General features: G+C 38.8%; 1 protein-coding gene and 1 non-coding gene across 2 annotated transcripts; both read left to right on the top strand.

The window, feature by feature from the left end:
• Nucleotides 1-1,804: 1,804 nt before the first annotated feature.
• LOC119420952 (transportin-2) lies at nt 1,805-14,266 on the top strand. Its single transcript, XM_037688334.1, has 24 exons — nt 1,805-1,907; nt 3,088-3,187; nt 3,966-4,041; nt 4,612-4,761; nt 4,999-5,105; nt 7,317-7,450; nt 7,926-8,007; nt 8,097-8,219; nt 8,436-8,554; nt 8,672-8,732; nt 8,974-9,139; nt 9,350-9,502; nt 10,247-10,472; nt 10,647-10,818; nt 11,117-11,203; nt 11,346-11,453; nt 11,548-11,794; nt 11,910-12,008; nt 12,547-12,642; nt 12,725-12,800; nt 12,990-13,089; nt 13,162-13,236; nt 13,842-13,980; nt 14,174-14,266. Exons 2-23 carry the CDS (start codon nt 3,089-3,091, stop codon nt 13,947-13,949), a joined length of 2,664 nt encoding a protein of 887 aa, XP_037544262.1. The 5' UTR covers nt 1,805-1,907; nt 3,088; the 3' UTR covers nt 13,950-13,980; nt 14,174-14,266.
• Nucleotides 2,920-2,987, top strand: LOC119422241. Its single transcript, XR_005187411.1, has one exon. It is a non-coding gene; the product is annotated as a small nucleolar RNA SNORD41 (small nucleolar RNA).
• Nucleotides 14,267-20,053: the final 5,787 nt, after the last annotated feature.

Genomic DNA, 20,053 nt, shown 5'->3' with positions numbered 1-20,053 from the left:
CAAAAGACAATCATTAAAGATGCGTCCAAATTTATTTAATTTTTTTCAAACAAGTTAAAACCTAGTGATCATCATCCTACTGACTGAAAATACCTGACTCTAATTTCACCTTCAAATTGACTGCAAATCATAGAGGTTCACATACTTTTGAATCAGAATCAGTCTTTATTATATTATACACAGAAGCACAACAAAATTTAATTTCAGTACAGCCTGACCAGGGTAGACAGGGTGCCTGAGGCTGCAGCCTCAACACGAGGAAACGGCAAGAAAAAAAAGTCATATCTCACACTGTGTCCTGTTAGGGACACAGTGTGAAAGTAAAAAAAAAAACTCAGCACGCTACTCACAAATATGTAACATTGGATCATTTTCCTCAATAAATAAATGACCAAGTATATTTTTGTTTCATTTGTTTAACTGGCATCTACTTTTAGTACTGGTATGAACAATATTACATATTTATTTATTTATATTTATACAGAAATATAGAGTATTCTTAAGGGTTCACAAATTTTCAAGCACAAATATATGTTAGACTGGTACAGGACATGTATTAGGACAACAGGACAGTGGTGAGATGTGCTGTAGGAGTGACAGATAGCTTCACGGTGGAGGTAGGAGTGCATCAAGGATCGGCTCTGAGCCCCTTCTTGGTTGCTCTGATGATGGATAGACTAACAGATGAGGTCAGACAGGTCAGTCCCCATGGACTATGATGTTTGCAGATGACATTGTGATCTGTGGTGAGAACAGAGAACAGGTGAAAGAGAACTTAAAGAGGTGGAGGTATGCACTTGAAAGAAGAGGAATGAAAGTCAGCCGTAGTAAAACAGAGTATATGTGTGTGAATGAGGCCTGTGGAACAGTGAGGCTACAAGGAGCAGAGGTCACAAAGGTGCAGGACTTCAATCACTCCGGGTCCACTGTCCAGGAAAAGGCATGGGGAGCGTGGTAAAGAAGTGAAAAAGAGAGTCCAGGCAGGATGGAGTGGATGGAGAAAAGTTTCAGGAGTGATTTGTGACAAAAGGGTGTCAGCAAAGGTCAAAGAAAAAGTTACAAGACAGTAGTGAGACCAGCTATGTTGTATAGACTGGAGACAGTGGCATTGACAAAAGGACAGGAGACAAAACTGGAAGTGGCAGAAATGAGATCATCAGAGGTACAGCACAGGTAGAACAACTGGGAGATAAAGTTAGAGAGGCCAGACTGAGATGGTTTGGACATGTCCAGAGGGACAGTGGGTATATTGGTTAGAAATACAGCTACTAGGAATAAGAAAAAGAGGAATGCCAAAGAGAAGATACATGGATTCAGAGAGGACATGGAGATAGTTGGAGTGAGGAGAGAGGATACAGAGGACAGAGTGAGATGGAGGAGAATGACTCCCGAGTCCCTGAAGGAACAGCCAAAAGAAGATAGTACAATAACTAGACACAATAAATGAATGAAATGACAACTGAAGTACATTATTAATGATAATAACAAATAAAACGTTTGACAGAATTTCAGAGAGCCCAGAAAAATACCATAAAAGTACCAAAAATAATGACCACCAAGACTGCAAGAAATTATCTCTCTGGGATCAAAGGTACAAATAAATAAGGTGTGCTTTAAAACTTTTGCACAGTCCAATGTGTGTACACGTTTATTTATTCGTCACAGTCAGCTTTGTTTGTTCGTGAATTGATTTACCTTCCTTTTACTTCTCAAGTTTGTATTTAATTTTTGAAGTTCCTAAAAAAAATTGAAGTTCCTGTAAGATTCACGATAATCTCACGAGATCACGTAAACGTGCGCTTAACGGAAGCCGTACTGAGCCAATTTCGGTCGGCGTGCTCATTTGAACAAGAAGCTGAAGAAGAGCAGCGGCCCAGCAACGACTGTCCAATTTTTAACAAAACATTGTACGTACAATTTTAGTATCTCTTTGGGGATTAATTGTATTACTGTACCGTGTTTTTTCCCCCCACCAGTTTAACGTTGGTAAAGCGTTAAAAATCCGTGTTAGCTCTGATCGTATAATTAGCATTAGCTAACTCCAAGGCGGCTTAAAGTGGCTAACGGTCGTCTGGAAAAACGTGTTCAGCGAGTTTGTAACATTTCGGGCTCCTGTTGCTCCTCTATCTTTAGATATATGACCAGACTTCGATGTTATATCTTTGTCTGAATGTTCGCAGAGCCCTCACGTCCTCTTTGGATACCACCAGAGGTTTTTTTTAGTTGTTATGCCGGGCACATTTTGAGCTCGCAGCCGGCGCACTGCCCTGTCGACCAGGCCTCAGGAAGAACTTTGGTGGCTTCAGGTCAGCCGTTGAAACGCAACTACAATCCGGTAAATACAGACTTTATATCAAGAGTATTAATTCGAAGTAAGGTAACAAATTATTCCCAGTTTGAAAATGGTTGGTTTAGTTCTCGTTCGTGATCATTTTTGTTTTCTGACGACACGATTACTTCTCACGCGACCCTCTCTGAGAGCTCGCGCTGTCCACGTATCGGTGACTATCAGCGTTGACGCGGAACAAAAAGTCCTCCGGACGGACCGGGTGGCGTGGGGGTGGAGGTAGGATTAACTTAAGCTGGGTCATAGAGATTTTAACTGGTCATTTCGTTTAAGGTCTTTTTTTTTTTTTTTTGCCTCGCTATTCAACCACAATGTAACTTTGTGTTGTCAGTTTCGGTTCAGGAACGGTGCTTTTAATCTCATTTCTCGCGGTATTTCTTAGCCAGCTTCCGTGTTCTGTCCACCTAATGCTTGTTTTTATTGTCCAAATTTGGATTTTAACAGTGATCAGCTGAAGCAGATTGAGTCTGTAAAAGTCAGTTATCACCTCAGGATGCTCGTTCTCATAGAAAATATTTCAAATTTACCCTTATACTAACCCTCTCTTGTTGCTCCTCTAAACATAATGTGGACTGGAGATGATGCATTCAAACCAACTGACTGTCACTGATGGTGTTTGTATTCATACTGTCTGATCCAGAGTCCGCATGCTATCATACATTTCATCCGTTTCCCCTTATTGAGCTGTGTAAATTATAACAGAGGAATTTATAAAATGTTGACCCATTTGTGTTTTACAGGATGGATTGGCAGCCTGACGAGCAGGGACTTCAGCAGGTCCTCCAGCTGCTTAAAGACTCCCAGTCACCTGACACCGTCACACAGAGAACTGTCCAGCAAGTATCCTTCTGTAGTGTGGTTGTTGAGATTGCGTTAGGGAAATTAATTGCAGTTACATATTATGCAATGCCCAATAAATACTGAATTCAAATAAAATATCCAAGATGGCTAAAGCTACATTTAAATCGCTTTAAGTAAGCTATTGTTACACATACAGAGAAAAAAATTGGTGGTCATAGCCATGAGAACATTCCTCATCACATACTGAATTCAAATTAAAAAATACAAGATGGCTACCATAGCTTAAAAGAAAAAAATGACTATATAATTAATTTATTTATTCATTTACTTGTTTATTTTTGATCGTATTGAGCTGAAATTTGATATGATGAACCCAAACACATAGTAATGTCAAATTAAAAATGGTCGCCACATGGCAGTCCCCATCAAAGTTTCTTCACGAACTTTCTAGTTTTAAAGCTTGTGCAGCAGCAGTTTGTTCTGAAACGTGTTAGAACTGCATTATTAAGTCAAAAGACATGATTTAACTTTTTTTTGTGATCAAGAGTTCATAGTTTACCACGTTTAGAGTTTTAAAAGTGTTGCCAGATCTATAGATCTTAGTAATTTTGTTCAAAAGGAAATCCTGTCGGGAGACAACTATTTGCATAATTTTATATTCAACTGTTGGGCAGTTGCTAAGCAATAATACTCACCGTATCCAGTACACACTTCCTAATCTGTATGAAATGTTGCATTCAAATGTTTGTAAATTACTCTCAATCTGAAATTAGCTGCATAATTGGGAAGTTGAAATGCTCCTTAACGATCTTACTAGAAACTTGAACAACTCAATCAGTTTCCGGACTTCAACAACTATCTCATCTTTGTGCTAACACGACTTAAAACTGAAGGTGAGTTGTGTTTTTCTTCTTTTCACCCAGAGTTTGTCTCTCAAACTTTTCTAATATGAATCAGTCATTTTAATGTTTTACATATTTTCTTTCAGACTGCACCTATAGCCCAACCATCTTATAACTTGTTTAAAAGACGTAGCTGTAATCTGACTCTGGTAGATCTAATCATGACATTAACAAACGTGTTTCATTTGCAAGAAACTTCCTGTTTGTCCACAGCTGCCTCTGTGTGTTTACTTGGTTTAAGAACAGTAAGAGCTTATCGTTTTTGGTACATATACTTGCAGTTTCAGTATAGTATAAAAAAAAAACTTGATCTCATTTATTAGTTTTACACAAACCGTGTAGATTATAAACAGAAATGTAAGAGGAGCGCAGTGTTGTATAATTTGATGCTGCTGGATGAAACACCACTGATTCTTGATTAAAAAAAATTAACAAAAATTTTATGTAGCAGAGTTCATTTAAATAAAATTAATTTAATAAAAGTTTTTTTTTTTTTTACTTCTTATCCAGTATCCATTCCATTCCTCATGCACATTTGTGGTTTTTACACTTTCCTTTCAGATGAACCGACTCGCTCTTTAAGTGGTTTGATACTGAAGAACAATGTCAAGGCCCACTACCAGAACTTCCCTCCGGCTGTTTCTGATTTCATCAAACAGGAATGCCTCAACAACATTGGTGATCCCTCACCGCTCATTCGTGCCACCATCGGTGAGATTATTTGTTCCGACAGTTTTGTTTTCTTAAAAGTAGTTTTTTGGGGCCTGGCCTCCATTCTGTGTCACCCCTTCTTTCTGTTACCTTCTGGAGATGATGCATAAAAACATCTGACTTACCATGAAGGTGTTTGTATTCATACTGTCTGATCCAGACCTACTGCAAATGCAGCTGAGTGTGGTTATGTAGATTATAAATCTGATCTAAAGGCTGCCTTTTGTTCTCCTCTAGGCATTCTTATCACTACCATTTCATCCAAAGGAGAGCTGCAAACATGGCCAGAGCTGCTGCCCCAGCTCTGCAACTTACTCAACTCTGAGGACTACAGCACCTGTGAGGTAACTACCTGTGTGCAATGTCGTCTTTGCTCCTGAAAGCTCTAACTACACTGAAACGGGTGCTTTGACATCTTATAGCAGATTATAAAATGTATTTTTATTGACATAATTGTGCTGAATATTGCAAAGAAGAGATGATAAAGGTTAAATTCTTCCCACTGTGGAAGGCACAGCAAGACGATCAAAAAGGTCAAAGTTTGTGCACGCACAAGGCATGGGCCAGTTTCAAACCCACTGATGTTTTTTCTTTGTCTTACCATTCCTGCTGTTTAAATTCCTTTAGTGAGATGTCAGACAGTGTTTTTTTCCTTCAGTTGTATGAAATGCAGTCTCACCTCCCCTACTTGCTGCTGTGAGCTGTCAGTCAGCTGTGTGTGACACCTGAGAGGAGAATTCACTCAAAACTGTAACGGCTGTCAAAAATGCAGTATTTTGGTGTTTTTTTTCTTAGAATCGTTATATTTAACCCATTTTCTACATTGTTAAATGATTGATTGCGTTTGATATAACTCAAACTTACCAGGGTTTTTTGGGAAAATTACATTAGCAAACGACAAATATTCCTTGCTTTTGTTTACAACTAAGTTTGGCAATTAGTTAAAAGGTGGCTCCACAGTTTAGAAGGTAAAACTGAAAAGGCCCAGTTATCTTGACCAGCCTGGATCTCAGGAAAACTAAAAGCAAAACGATCATCAGATCTAAGGGATCTGGAGGGCACATAAGACTGCAGGAGATCAGAAAGCTATACACGAGAAGAAGAAAAAACTTTTGTCTTTTCACTTGTCTTTCACTCTTCATCCTGGTGTCTCTGATTCCTTTGATTTTACCAACTTCTTCTTCGTTCTTCAGTGCCAAGACTGTCCAAAGTACTCGTCACTGTCTGAATGTAAACAAACGGCTCATAGTTGTTGGCAACAAAACATGATTCTGCTGATTTATAACAAATTATGCTAGACTTTTGATAGTAAAGTTTGTGTATTAAGTAGGTAATTTTAATTAGACTAAACGCATACCAAAAAATTGAAACCAAAACATTAAAAAATTGCATATTTTGACAGCTAAAACTTTAAGAAATGCTTTTAAACTGTTTCCCGTCAAGACAAAAAAAAGGCAACCATTTTTAAAATAACAATACAGTAGTGAAAAACACAATGTTGTCTTGTTTACCAGATAAGTAACACCCAACACCATTTATAAAATGCTGTTCATAAACAAATATTTACAACAATCCATGAGGGTTGGCATGTGTGCCGCTTTAATAAACCAACAGCTGGATCGCTATTCAGACAAACTAGTCATCAGCTGGTCAGTTTCAATGTTGTCACAAAGAAGAAAACCATAAGTTATTGTCTACTCAATAAGCACATTTTCTTTCAATCTAAAGCTACATTTAGCTGATTACACTTCGCCTTTGTACATAAAAAATGTATTTTAAAACTGATTTTATATTTTTTGAGGGCAGACTCATCATATCTTTATGTATCTGTCAATTAAAGTTTGAATATCTTTATACATATAGCTTATAATAAGTTTTTATTAAATGATTATCTGATATTTAAGCAGCTGTAGTAATAGCAGTCGCATTTCTGTTTTCATTTTTAAATAGAAGCATTTAGTTCATGCATTTTTTTTGTTGGACGTTTTTGTTTTATAACATGAAACTGATAATAACTTGTGTGGTTATTCATATTATCAGTCTCATACTGGCCCATGCCTAAAGTACCTGATACATGTACAGGGCTCATTTAGAAAAAGGGCAGACATGCTAGACAATTTATCTGGAGGTTTTGGCTATACTTCATGGACGCCATTTGTAACATAGGTTAGGGACTTTTTAGTTGGAACATGTTAAATGAACTGCAGGGGTTAAGCCTATGTCTAAAATCTTGTGATTCAGAACAAAATCCATTGTGAAGCTGATATGGTTAGTTTTACAACACAGGTGTCTGTCCCAGTTACGCGCCCTCTTTAACCATCATATGTTATGCAGGAGATAAAAAATTAAACTCATGAAAGTGTTGTTGCCAAACCTGTTTTGATTGTAAAAAATAAAAAATGTTACTGTTTCTTACACTTGTGCTTTTAAAAGTCACTGTGCAGTGATTCGTTTTCCTCCAGTTTGATCTTCTGATGCCGTCTCGTTCTCTCCTCTTTGTCCGTGTATGTTTGCGTTTTGATTTGACAGCCTCTCTGTGTATGTCCGTGTCTCAGGGCTCGTTCGGTGCGCTGCAGAAGATCTGCGAGGACTCGTCGGAGCTGTTGGACAGCGATGCTCTGAACAGACCCCTCAACTTTATGATACCTAAATTCCTTCAGTTCTTCAAGCATTGCAGTCCAAAGATTAGGTACAGGAGAGAGCAGAAAGTATTGTTTGACACAGGAAACTGGGCGTGATGCATACTAACATCTGACTGACAGTGAAGGTGTTGTGGTATTCATACTGTCTGATCCAGTTACTCCGATGTCCCAGTCATATTTATCTTTTTAGTAGGACTATTTTATTTCATAATATAAGGTGCAGTAAAGAAATCGTGCAGTCAGATTAGTGGAAAAAGTTGTTTTTTTTGCAGCTCCGAACGGTGTTAAAGTGGAGGTAGATTAGATACTAGATTACAAAATTCATTGAACATCTGTATAATTAAGGGGAAATGTCTTCATCTTTTAGCAGCAGTGTCTTTTTAAAATGTGTTTTTATGTTTTAGTCTTTTTTTTAATCACACTAAACTTAAAATGTCTGTCCACATGTATTGTAGTGACCAGCTTCCCTTCAGATGTTTTTTGTTTTGTTTCTATGCAATGATTTCTCCTGTCATCCTCTAGATCTCATGCTATAGCTTGTGTGAACCAGTTTATCATTGGCAGAGCCCAGGCTCTAATGGAGAACATTGACACCTTCATAGAGGTAAAGCTGTGTGTTTGGGGCTAGTTTCCAAGTTTGAACTAAAAAGGTCTTTTTTTCACATTATTTTGTGTAATCTTGCTCCCTTTCAGAGTCTGTTTGTTCTGGCAGCAGATGAAGATTCGGAGGTCAGGAAGAATGTGTGTCGAGCTTTGGTCATGTTGCTGGAGGTCCGCATTGACCGTCTTATCCCCCACATGCACAACCTCATCCAGGTAAGTGCTGGACCACATAGCAACGTGAGAGAACTTTGTGCCACAAAACTCAAGCAAGCATCTGTCTGGACATGATGAGAAACCCAGCTCATTGATTTTACCTCATGATACCTAAAGTTCCTATATTTCTGATCCAGATCTGCCGGGATTCTGTGTCTGGGTGTTGCACATTTGTGAATTTATTCCGATTATATAAACTCGTCGTGTCTCTTGCAGTACATGCTGCAGCGAACTCAAGACCCTGATGACAGCGTGGCTCTGGAGGCCTGTGAGTTCTGGTTGACTATAGCAGAACAGCCCATTTGTAAGGAGGTTCTGTCTGTTCACCTGATGCAGTGAGTTGCTTATAAACTATTCATGTATTCTGTGTAGCTTTTAATCATTTAAGTTGTTTGAAGTAACTTCAACAATCTCAAGTAATTTATTTTATTTTATTTTTTTATATTACTTAGACTGATTCCAATTTTGGTAAAAGGAATGAAGTATTCAGAGATCGACATCATAATACTGAAGGTAAGAACAAAAATACCCATTTGTTTATCGCTGAATACTCTTTTATATACACACACACACACACATACATACACACACACACAAATCAAACTGGATGTCTCTTCTTCCACAACAAATGTGAGTACACCTAACAAACAATTATTAATGAAGTTGGAGCTGAAATTGCATCAAATGTTGTTTTTTTTCCAACCAGTCATGTTCAAGATGATTGTAGCTACAGTGTTTCTGTTTCCCACTCCAGGGTGACGTGGAGGAGGATGAGATGGTGCCAGACAGCGAGCACGACATCAAGCCTCGTTTCCACAAGTCTCGCACCGTCACCTTGCAGCACGGAGGAGGGGAGGGAGAGGAGGGGGAAGACTATGATGATGACGACGACGACGATTCACTGTGTGACTGGAATCTGCGTAAGTACCTGCAGAAATGGGTTGATTGTAATCGTCACACTCAGCCTTTCTGATTGAACATTTGCTAAATTAGAAAGGTTTTTAATTTATTTCATATTTTTGTCATTTTGGGGGTGAATGTTTTTAGGAAAACGAAGCATCTGTATGTTTTGAGGCCAGCTGTATTTTTTCCCCCAGAGTAATTTAGTTGGGCTTTTTGTTTTGTTGTAGGAAAGTGTTCGGCTGCAGCACTCGATGTTCTGGCCAACGTGTTCGGTGACGACCTGCTGCCCCACCTCCTGCCACTTCTCAAAGGGCTGCTCTTCCACCCCGACTGGGTCGTCAAAGAGTCCGGCATCTTGGTTTTGGGGGCCATTGCAGAAGGTAAATTTCTTCATACAAAATGCTGCTTTTTTGGGGAGTGGTGGCGCAGAGGTTAGAGAGGTGGGCTTGTGATCCGAAGATCGCCGGTTCACACCCCGGCCCCGACAACATCAAAAATTGTGGGTGGGGTAGGTGAAACACCCACACTTGCCCCCACCCTCATTCACCCCACTCTGGGCCCATGAGCAAGGCCCTTAACCCCCACCATGTGCTCCCTAAACAGGTCTCTCTTGAAAATGAGTTCTCGTGGCTCAATGAGACTAACCTGGATAAATAAAGGCTAGATAATGATCTAAATGTTTGTGTTCTGAAAGTCACTTTATGTGGCTGTTTCCTGGAATTATAGAGGCATTTCTGATTTTTTTTTTTTTATTGAGTGGCACATTTTAGCAAATCCACCATTTCATGATCTTTTCTGTAATAAATTGTGCTTTAATTTAAGCAAACCTTCAAAAGAAGACAAATTTATGTTAAAATATTGTAAGACATTTTAAAATGTCTATTTGGAAAATAACGCAGAGTAATGCAAATCAGGACCTTGTGCATTTAAACATGATTAGACATTTAATCTAAAGAACATCAAATAATCAAAAAAAATTGTGGATTTTGTTTATTCTGCTAAATAATATCTGCATGATTAGTTTTAAGATGAATATTTGCTCTAAAATATTAAAGAAGATTTAAAAATGTATTGTTCTATTGTCGTTCAATAATCCTGTGATCTTTGTGCCTGTCACAACCCAGGCTGTATGCAGGGCATGTTGCCCTATCTGCCGGAGCTCATCCCCCACCTCATCCAGTGTCTGAGCGACAAGAAGGCCCTGGTACGCTCCATCGCCTGCTGGACCCTGAGTCGCTATGCACACTGGGTAGTCTCCCAGCCCCCTGACTCCTACCTCAAGCCTCTTATGACGGAGCTTCTGAAACGTATCTTAGACAGAAACAAGAGGGTTCAGGAGGCCGCCTGCAGGTGAGCAGTTTTACACGCCTTTCCTTTATTGGTGGACATGATGAAACACCCAGCTCATTGATAAACAATGATACACTTTGTTCCCAAATGTATTTCTGATCCACATCTGTGTTTTATTTTAAATTTTAATGAACATTTATTTTAATGTAATGAGCTTCATTTTGTTTTTTTTAGTGCTTTTGCCACTCTGGAGGAAGAGGCGTGCACAGAGCTGGTGCCCTACCTGAGTTTCATCCTGGACACTCTGGTGTTTGCCTTTGGGAAGTACCAACACAAGAACCTGCTCATCCTGTATGATGCTATTGGAACTTTAGCCGATTCAGTGGGTCACCACCTCAATCAACCTGTAAGTGGCTACACCCCCCCCCCCCCCGTTTTTATTCAGAGAAGGTTTTCAAACAAAAATTTAAAATGATTTGATCAAATTAGTGCACAGATGGGACATTCAAAAGGATGAAGAAGCTTGCTCCTTAAAACTACAAATCTGCTTATTTCTTTTAAATGTGACTGTGCACGAGTTCATTATGTTTTATGGCTAACAAAAATTAAATAATAAAAACAAAATAAGTATGCATAGTTGCATAAAAATGGCCTCACCAGGTATTTTTATTTTTAATGCTGAAGTCATTTGTTCTTTGTTGTAGGAGTACATTCAGAAGTTGATGCCTCCATTAATTGCGAAGTGGAATGAGCTGAAGGATGAAGACAAGGACCTTTTCCCACTACTAGAAGTAAGTAGGCAAATATTGTAAAATGTATGTAAAACAAAAACTTGACAAAATGGTACATCTAGTTTCTAGACTTGAGACTTCTTTACTTAAAACACTTCAGTTTAGTTTAGTTTTTCAGTCACTGACCAAAAATTTCCTCCAGTGTCTGTCATCAGTGGCTACAGCCCTGCAGAGTGGCTTCCTGCCTTACTGTGAACCAGTTTACCAGCGCTGTGTCACCCTGGTCCAGAAGACTCTTGCTCAGGCTATGGTGAGACTTCAAACTAAATAAAAACATTTATTATTATTATTAGACCTTTACACTTGAAATGAGAAGGAGAATGAAATGCATCTGCTGTCTCCAGATGTACAACCAGCATCCTGACCAGTATGAGGCTCCTGACAAGGATTTCATGATTGTGGCCCTGGATCTGCTAAGCGGACTGGCTGAGGGTCTCGGGACTCAAGTGGACCAGCTGGTGGCTCGCTCAAATATCATGACCCTGCTGTTCCAGTGCATGCAGGACACGATGCCTGAAGTGAGACAAAGCTCCTTTGCTCTGCTGGGAGATCTAACGAAGGCGTGTTTCCCCCATGTGAAGCCCTGCATCGGTGAGTGAGTTTCAGCAATTGTTGTTTCCCCATACGGTTTTATTTTTAACGAGGGGTTGTTGCAGATAGAAACATGTAAAGTAAATTTATAACCAGTTTCTTTCCTCCCCTCCAGCTGAATTTATGCCCATCCTGGGGCTCAACTTGAACCCAGAGTTTATCTCCGTGTGTAACAACGCCACCTGGGCCATCGGAGAGATTGCCATGCAAATGGGTAAGACCGTTGTAGATGGCATTTTTGTGTTGCACATGGATCCCTGTCGTATTGATACAAAGTTGTCAGTATCTGGACATGATGAAACACCCAGCTCATTGATACCAAATGATACATTTTGTTCCTATAATGTTCTGATCCAGATATTGTGAGCTTTTATGTTGCACTAGACTTTGTGATGCTCTTAGAGCAGTGGTTCCCAACCCTGGTCCTTGAGGAACACTATCCTGCATGTTTTAGTTGTTTCCCAGCTCCAACACATGTGATTTAATGACTTCCTCAAGTTCTTCAGAAGCTGGTTAATCACCCATTCATTCAAATCAGGTGTGTCAAAGCAGGGAATGGTGTTCCTCAAGGACCAGAGTTGGGAACCACTGTTTTAGAACGTGTAAAAATAAAACATGTGCAGCCTTTTGATAAAACATCCCAAATGTGAAAACAAGCTGTTTCTCTGAAACCCTTAGCCCTGTGAACACACAGCTATACACAAGATAATCAGTAATTCTTTGATTCTACTTATGTTTGTTTTGTTGTTTAGGTGCAGAGATGCAGCCCTATGTGGGCATAGTCCTGCCACAGCTGGTGGAGATCATCAATAGACCAAACACCCCCAAAACTCTACTGGAAAACACAGGTACAGACATGCTCGCACAAGCTGTGTTCAAGCTGTATAGCTGATGGCCTCAGTTGAAGGTTTTGTTTCTCTTCTTTTGTAGCCATCACAATTGGCAGGCTTGGTTTTGTCTGTCCTCAGGAAGTGGCTCCACAGCTGCAGCGTTTCATCAGACCATGGTGAGCCTCGTCTGTGACCATTTCAACCAGATATCCAGTCAATAGATTTAAAGTGTCAACTGCCACATTTATAAAAAATGTTAAAGTGTCTATAAATAACATTCACAAAAACATCAAACAATCTGACATCAGTGTTGTGGCACATCTGGAGGAGTTATAACTGAGTACATCTTTTTGTTACTCCTCCAGGTGCACCTCATTGAGGAATATCAGAGACAACGAGGAGAAGGACTCGGCCTTTCGGGGAATCTGTGTTATGATTCAGGTTAATCCTGCAGGAGTGGTGCAGGTGAGGATCATTCTTCAGAAGTTATCAAATAAATTCAGCCCGAGTTAAACATTTTGCATTGTCTCTGTCCAGGACTTCATTTTCTTCTGTGATGCGGTGGCTTCGTGGGTCAACCCAAAGGATGACCTGCGAGACATGTTTTACAAGGTGAGTTTGTCATTACCAGGAAAAAGACGATCGCTTTGAGATGGACGTGTAGTTCTGGTTCACCACACTCTGTGATGATCACCCATCAGACACTCGAAATCTGATTCACAAAGTGCGGATGATTTTGATCCTGAGAGTTGTGGTGAAGGCTTGTATTTAAAAAAAAACTGTTAACATTCAATAAAACGATCAATGATTCATTTAAAAACTCTGTGAAGATGGGTAGATGTTGACAGTTTAAAAAAAAATGCCTCTAAATGCTTTCAAAGCTAAAGAGAAATTACTAATACGTCATATCCTCTTAAAGCTTTTAACAAAATGAGTGAAAGGAGGTGATAAAATGGTGCTTGTGCACCATTTTGGATAAATGGACCTAAGCTCCAGTTATGCTCCCAGCTCAGTTACTTAATGAAAACTACCATGAGATACACCACAGCAGTAACTGTTGTGTTTACCGATTACATTTAGAAACACAGCCTAGTTTGTAAAAGGCAGGTATGATTTCTGCTTCAGCAGCCCAGTCATCATTTCCTGGGTTAGCAGAGCTGCTTCAAGACATTTTTAGGTGAGGAACTGTTTTCTTTTTTTTTTTTTTTTTTTTTTAGATCCTGCACAGCTTCAAGGACCAGGTTGGAGAAGAGAACTGGCAGAAGTTCTCGGAGCAGTTCCCTCCTGTGTTAAAAGAGCGCCTGTCAGCCTGTTATGGTGTCTAACAACTATTCCCTCGGTCCACTGGCCTACTGGGTAAGTCTACGTCGCAGATGTGTAACCTGCCTTCTGTTCTGGATGTGATGAAACACCCAGCTCATTGAGAACTAATGATACATTTTGTTCCCAAATTTCCTTTCCGATCCAGAATCACCAACACAGCTGCTCTGAACCCCTCCTGCTTTTATGTAAAGTGACCTTTTTTTGTTCTTCTGTTTTTTTTCCTCAGGTTAATGAATGGGAGGGTAACAGGGGAACTCATTGCACTGCCCAAATCACAGGGAGGAACTCGTACTGGAGGGACACGGCGAGCCTCGAGCCTCCACACTGCGGATGTCCTCCTTTCTCCGTGCGCCGTTCATCTCCATTAGGGAGGGTGGGAGGAGGGTGGTGGGTGTGGGAGGGTAACCTGGGGATATACATATACCTCTCAAATTAAATGCCCCCCGCTACACACAGAAGCAACTTTTGCCAACACCGCTGCAGGGATCCAAAGCAGGCGAGGGCACAATCAGGGCAGAGCTGGACCTCCCCCGTTTTTATTGGATCATCCTCGTAAAATGAATGTTGGGAGGAACAGGAGGGGGGGGTGTTGCAGATGGGTACAAAATCAAATGATCCAAACCAGCATAGGGTGCCACAGTCCCAAATACTAAAATGCATGTAGACTGACTCACATGAAGCTGTGTTTAACACAGGCTGGTGCCAGAGCCTGGACAGAAAATAGATGCTTTTACTGTGCACAGAAAATGAGAAAAACTTGCACCTTTTACTGCAAACTGCATTACTTTATGATGTGCATTCATACGAGTTTGTCCTTACATGTACATTTAGTTGGATTTCTTTTCTTTTTTTCCATTGCAGAGTTCTTCTCTAAATGTAGTAGTATATTTATTTCTCCTTTAAACGAGCCAATAAAGATGCAGTACACCTGTCCTCTAAGGTTTATACCAAAATACTGCATGATCACCTCATTAGTTGCATGTTTCTATGAATGTCTTTGGTTTCTAACATTAGTAATCTGTATGAGGAAGCTGCCATAATTGAAAGGCTAATCATTGTCTATAGTTTTAAGGAAGGTTGCTTGTGTTGAGGCTGACTGTAGGTGGACTAATTCAGGAATCGGCTCGCGTTTGATTAACCCGACGAGAGTTGAAATACTGTAAGCAGATTGAGAATCATATATGCTGCTGCTGCTTCGTTCGTAGTATATTTAAATAATGAAGTTAATGAAGACGTCTTCATGAATGAATTGGTTTCTTACTGGTTTAAATGCACTTTTTCTTTTCTGAGAAATTAGAATTACTGATGTAAGACGTACTTATATTGAACTTGTTAGTTTTTTTTTGACAAGTGATTTTAGGACTGTTGTAAGCATAACTATGACACACAAAAGTGTATTAACTTGGCAGGACTTGTTTTTTTTTTTATAATGTAGCTCCAATAATTGACAGGAATTAAACGTATGTGGGGAGGTGAGGGTCATAGGAGATTAGTCCTAATGCTGCACCCGATAAGCGCCTAAACCTGTTCCCCACGGCTATTAAAGCTTCCTGGTTGTTTCAAAGTTCTTTACATAAACCTTGCACAGGTTTTTTTTTTTTCCCCAACTCGATCTCTTTTTACCCTAAAGAGTTCTTGTTAGTGGTGATGCAACTAGCTGCTGGACTCGTGCGGTACTTTTCCAGCTTCTGTTCAAACTAATGATTATTGCCATATATTCACCCGCTGACACTGTGTAGGTTCTGCCTGGGATTTTACAAAGTCCTGTTAGTCCTCTCTTTTAGCTTATCTAAAATGAGTGGGGTTTTTTTTCTATCTTTTAGTCTTTCTTCATAGTGGACGGTTGTACTGCAAATGTGCACGACTCTTTGCCTCGTGGCGTTTACAAGAAACGACTTCTAGACAGATTTTTACACCAGCCCTACTTTAAAGCAGTTTTTAGGGGGGCAGTTTAAAATGAGCCTGTTTAAATGTAGCCCCCTGGTTTCTTTATATTTAGCCAGTCAATTAAAAATCAGGTTGCTCAAATGGTTTTAAATTAAGGTTATTTTTGAGGAAAGAAATGTTAAAGAATGTTATTCCTTACTGGTTTAAAAAAAAAAAAAAAAGCATGATGTCACCTGTATGTGGATTATGTATTTAGTAGAATAAGCATTAATGTGACAATTGTTTTTATTTTCTTGCAGTTAGGACATTAAGATTAACCACTTCCCTAAACTCCACTGTGGGTTTAACTGTTTTGAAATGGAATACAGGCTGAAGTAAAGTTTTAAGGTTTATTCTGTTGGATGCAGCTCTTGTGATTTAGATTTGTTAATAACAAAAAGAAACCGGGCTTTGTCATTAATTTTTATGCTTAGAAAAGAAATGCACAAAGTTGAAGCTAAATGCAAGTTTTATTTTTTTTATATTTTAATTGTGCCGCAGTGCACAAATTGTTTTGGACTTTAAAAGTTTTTGTTTTCCTTTTTATTCTTTTTATTTAAAGAGCCATTCTGTTTGTTGTTTTACAGCATAAATACTGGTTAGGTCAGATTTACTGAAGATTATAATGTTGAGAGCAAATGCATCGTGGAGGAAAAACAAATTTACAACTTCTTTTTCACTTTGATACCAAGGCTGACAACTGAATTAATGTAGTAGCAATTCTTTTGCTGAAAGGTGGCACAGGTTTTATGTAAGTTAAATGTATTTTTTGTGGATAGAAGGAAAAAATAAAAACTTCTAAGCTTCGAGTCAGCTGGAAAATTGTGTGTATAATCCACATTGAAACGATCGATGTGAAAATCTCTGCAACCTAATTTACTTGAAGTGCTAAATGTTCCTGGAGCTCCAACGGTAAAAAACAAAGCTGTCGTTCTGGGAGTTTGCTCATTGTTTTGTTTATAATTTTCTACAAATTAAAACGGCTCAATTTAAACCCTGGAGTGCCAAATCTTTGTATTTTTCATATTCTATTATGAATTAAACAAGTTCTACTAAAATAAAAATAGTGTTGAAATAAAACGGTAATTTAAATTACTCAGTTCGTTTTAAAACCCTTATGTGCTCATAAATGGGACTAGGACTACACGTCATTGAGTCCACGTGGCTCAATGAGACTAACCTAGTTGAATGAAAAAACGCATAAATTTACTTGGGTGTTTTTTGGGTTTTTTTATAGTTTGCATTCTTTGTTCATAAGCCACAGCTGAATGACAAACAGCTTTTAAAGAATAATGTGTAATGAACATGGTCTGAAGTTTCATTAAATAAGACTTGTTGGGGAGGAAAAGTAATAATCCTATAATCCTGTTTTGTATTCAGGTAAATGAAATACAACTCCAAATGGCTTGTACTTGAAACTAGCATGTCATACGTAGAGGGCAAAAACGTAAAATGTATTTTTTTCGAGACGGGATAACTTTTAAGTTATGACGTTTTTCATCCAAATTTGTAAATTTTGACTGAAAAAGAATCTGGTTTAACGACAGTTCAAGTCCACGACCCAACAACGCAATTGTGAAAAAAATAATTTGTGGTGCCGCAAATAAGACTATATTTAAGCGACAAACCTACGCAAGTTACATGTTTAACGAGTATAAAGTGCAGCTGCATCATCGAGATTAATATACTTCATATTAATAAAACTGATATATATATATATATATATTATAATGAGCTTTATTTCAACCAGACAATATTACAAAAATCTTCCAATCCAAAGAAGCGTCAAAACACAAAAAAAAGATGCATAACTATCACAGACCCCATCAAATTAGACCTCACAGTTCTTAACTAAATATAAATACAACTATCTCTACAGATATACAAAAATAAACAAGTTTAAATAGCAAAGGGTCTGAAACTATAAAGAAATACAAACCGGATTCCAAAAAAGTTGGGACACTAAACAAATTGTGAATAGAAACTGAATGCAATGATGTGGAGATGGCAAATTTCAATATTTTATTTGTAATATAACTTAGATGACAGATCAAAAGTTTAATCTGAGTAAATGTAACATTTTAAAGGAAAAATATGTTGATTCAAAATTTCAGTGTCAACAAATCCCAAAAAAGTTGGGACAAGTAGCAATAAGTGGCTGGAAAAAGGAAATTGAGCATATAACGAACAGCTGGAAGACCAATTAACACTAATTAGGTCAATTGACAACATGATTGGGTATAAAAAGAGCTTCTCAGAGTGTCAGTGTCTCTCAGAAGCCAAGATGGTAAGAGGATCACCAATTCCACCATTGTTGCGCAGAAAAATAGTGCAGCAATACCAGAATGGTGTTACCCAGCGTAAAATAGCAAATACTTTTAAGTTATCATCATCAACCGTGCATAACATCATCAAAAGATTCAGAGAATCTGGAACAATCGCTGTGCGTAAGGGTCAAACTACTGGATGCTCGTGATCTCTGGGCCCTTAAATGTCACTGTACCTCAAACATGAATGCCACTGTCAAGGAAATAACAGAATGGGCTCAGGAATACTTCCAGAAAGCATCGTCAGTGAACACAATCCACCGTGCCATCCGCCGTTGCCAGCTGAAACTCTACAGTGCAAAGAGGAAGCCATTTCTAAGCAAGCTCCACAAGCTCAGACGTTTGCACTGGGCCAGGGGTCATTTAAAATGGAGTGTGGCAAAATGGAAGACTGTTCTGTGGTCAGATGAGTCACAATTTGAAGTTCTTTATGGAACACTGGGACGCCATGTCATCCGGACCAGAGAGGACAAGGATAGCCCAAGTTGTTATCAACGCTCCGTTCAGAAGCCTGCATCACTGATGGTATGGGGTTGCATGAGCGCTTGTGGCATGGGCAGCTTGCATGTCTGGAAAGGCACCATTAATGCAGAGAACTATGTTCAGTTTCTAGAACAACATATGCTCCCATCTAGACGTCATCTCTTTCAGGGAAGACCCTGCATTTTTCAACACGATAATGCCAGACCACATTCTGCAGCAATCACAACATCATGGCTACGTAGGAGAAGGATCCAGGTACTGAAATGGCCAAACTGCAGTCCAGATCTTTCACCTATAGAGAAAATTTGGTGCATCATAAAGAGGAAGGTGCGACAAAGAAGGCCCAAGACGATTGAACAGTTAGAGGCCTGTATTAGACATGAATGGGAGAGCATTCCTATTTCTAAACTTGAGAAACTGGTCTCCTCTGTCCCCAGACGTCTGTTGAGTGTTGTAAGAAGAAGGGGGGACGCCACACAGTGGTAAAAATGGACTTGTCCCAACTTTTTTGGGATTTGTTGATGCCATGAAATTTGCAAACAACAGATTTTTCCCTTAAAATGATACATTCTCTCAGTTTAAACTTTTGATCTGTGATTTGTGTTCTATTCTGAATAAAATATTAAATGTTGGCACCTCCACGTCATTGCATTCAGTTTTTATTCACAATTTGTTTAGTGTCCCATCTTTTTTGGAATCCAGTTTGTACAATACAAAGAGAAAAGGAATAATAAACAACAAAGGGATCTGCTTATGGGATAAAATTAAATTTCTGAATAAGAGTTTTTGTTAGAAGTTTATTGTTAAAATTAAGCTTTTCAATAGAGGCAATATATATTTTTAGGTCAGTTTCTTTAAAATTATTAAATGAGGGTTTTTTTTTTCATTCCACATCATTTTGTGTATATAATATTTTGCTAAGATAATTAATTTATTATAATAATAAAACTGATGTATGTCAATGTGGGATGACGAACAATCGAGGGAAGTTGGGGAGGTGAACGGTGCGTAACGTGATGACGTTGCTATTACGTAACGACGTCGGAAGTTGTTGAACCGTTTGACAGGAAACGGCAGAAGCTTCTGTTTTGATTTTATCAGCGGTTTCACGCAGTTTTTTTTTATTTTAAAGGCTCGTTAATGGTAACGGTAATATTTAAAGCTAAAAGTAAACCGATATTTTTCTAGCTTAGTTGTGCGTTTCGCTGTTTAGTACCAATATATGAAATTACACGTTTATCCATAACTGAAATCTTTATTGTTACCTTTGCACATGAACAGGCTTAGCAAAATTCTATCTCCGAGCTAATATTTATGACATGTCATTAGTATTTTTTTTAACATATCAGCTAAAGGTATGTTGGCTTCCA

The sequence above is a fragment of the Nematolebias whitei genome, chromosome 15 (genome assembly GCF_014905685.2).
Source record: "Nematolebias whitei isolate Nwh7 chromosome 15, NemWhi1, whole genome shotgun sequence".
NCBI lineage: Eukaryota > Metazoa > Chordata > Actinopteri > Cyprinodontiformes > Rivulidae > Nematolebias > Nematolebias whitei.
The sequence above is the reverse complement of the archived record's forward strand: the minus strand, read 5'-3'. Positions and strand labels throughout refer to the sequence as shown.

Excerpts from the sequence above, each read along its gene's own strand:
- LOC119420952 (XM_037688334.1), top strand. The coding sequence starts at position 3,089 with ATGGATTGGCAGCCTGACGAGCAGGGACTTCAGCAGGTCCTCCAGCTG. Across the intron at positions 4,762-4,998 it reads GCTCATTCGTGCCACCATCG|GCATTCTTATCACTACCATT; the intron begins GTGAGATTATTT and ends GTTCTCCTCTAG. Across the intron at positions 11,454-11,547 it reads AGACTCTTGCTCAGGCTATG|ATGTACAACCAGCATCCTGA; the intron begins GTGAGACTTCAA and ends TGCTGTCTCCAG.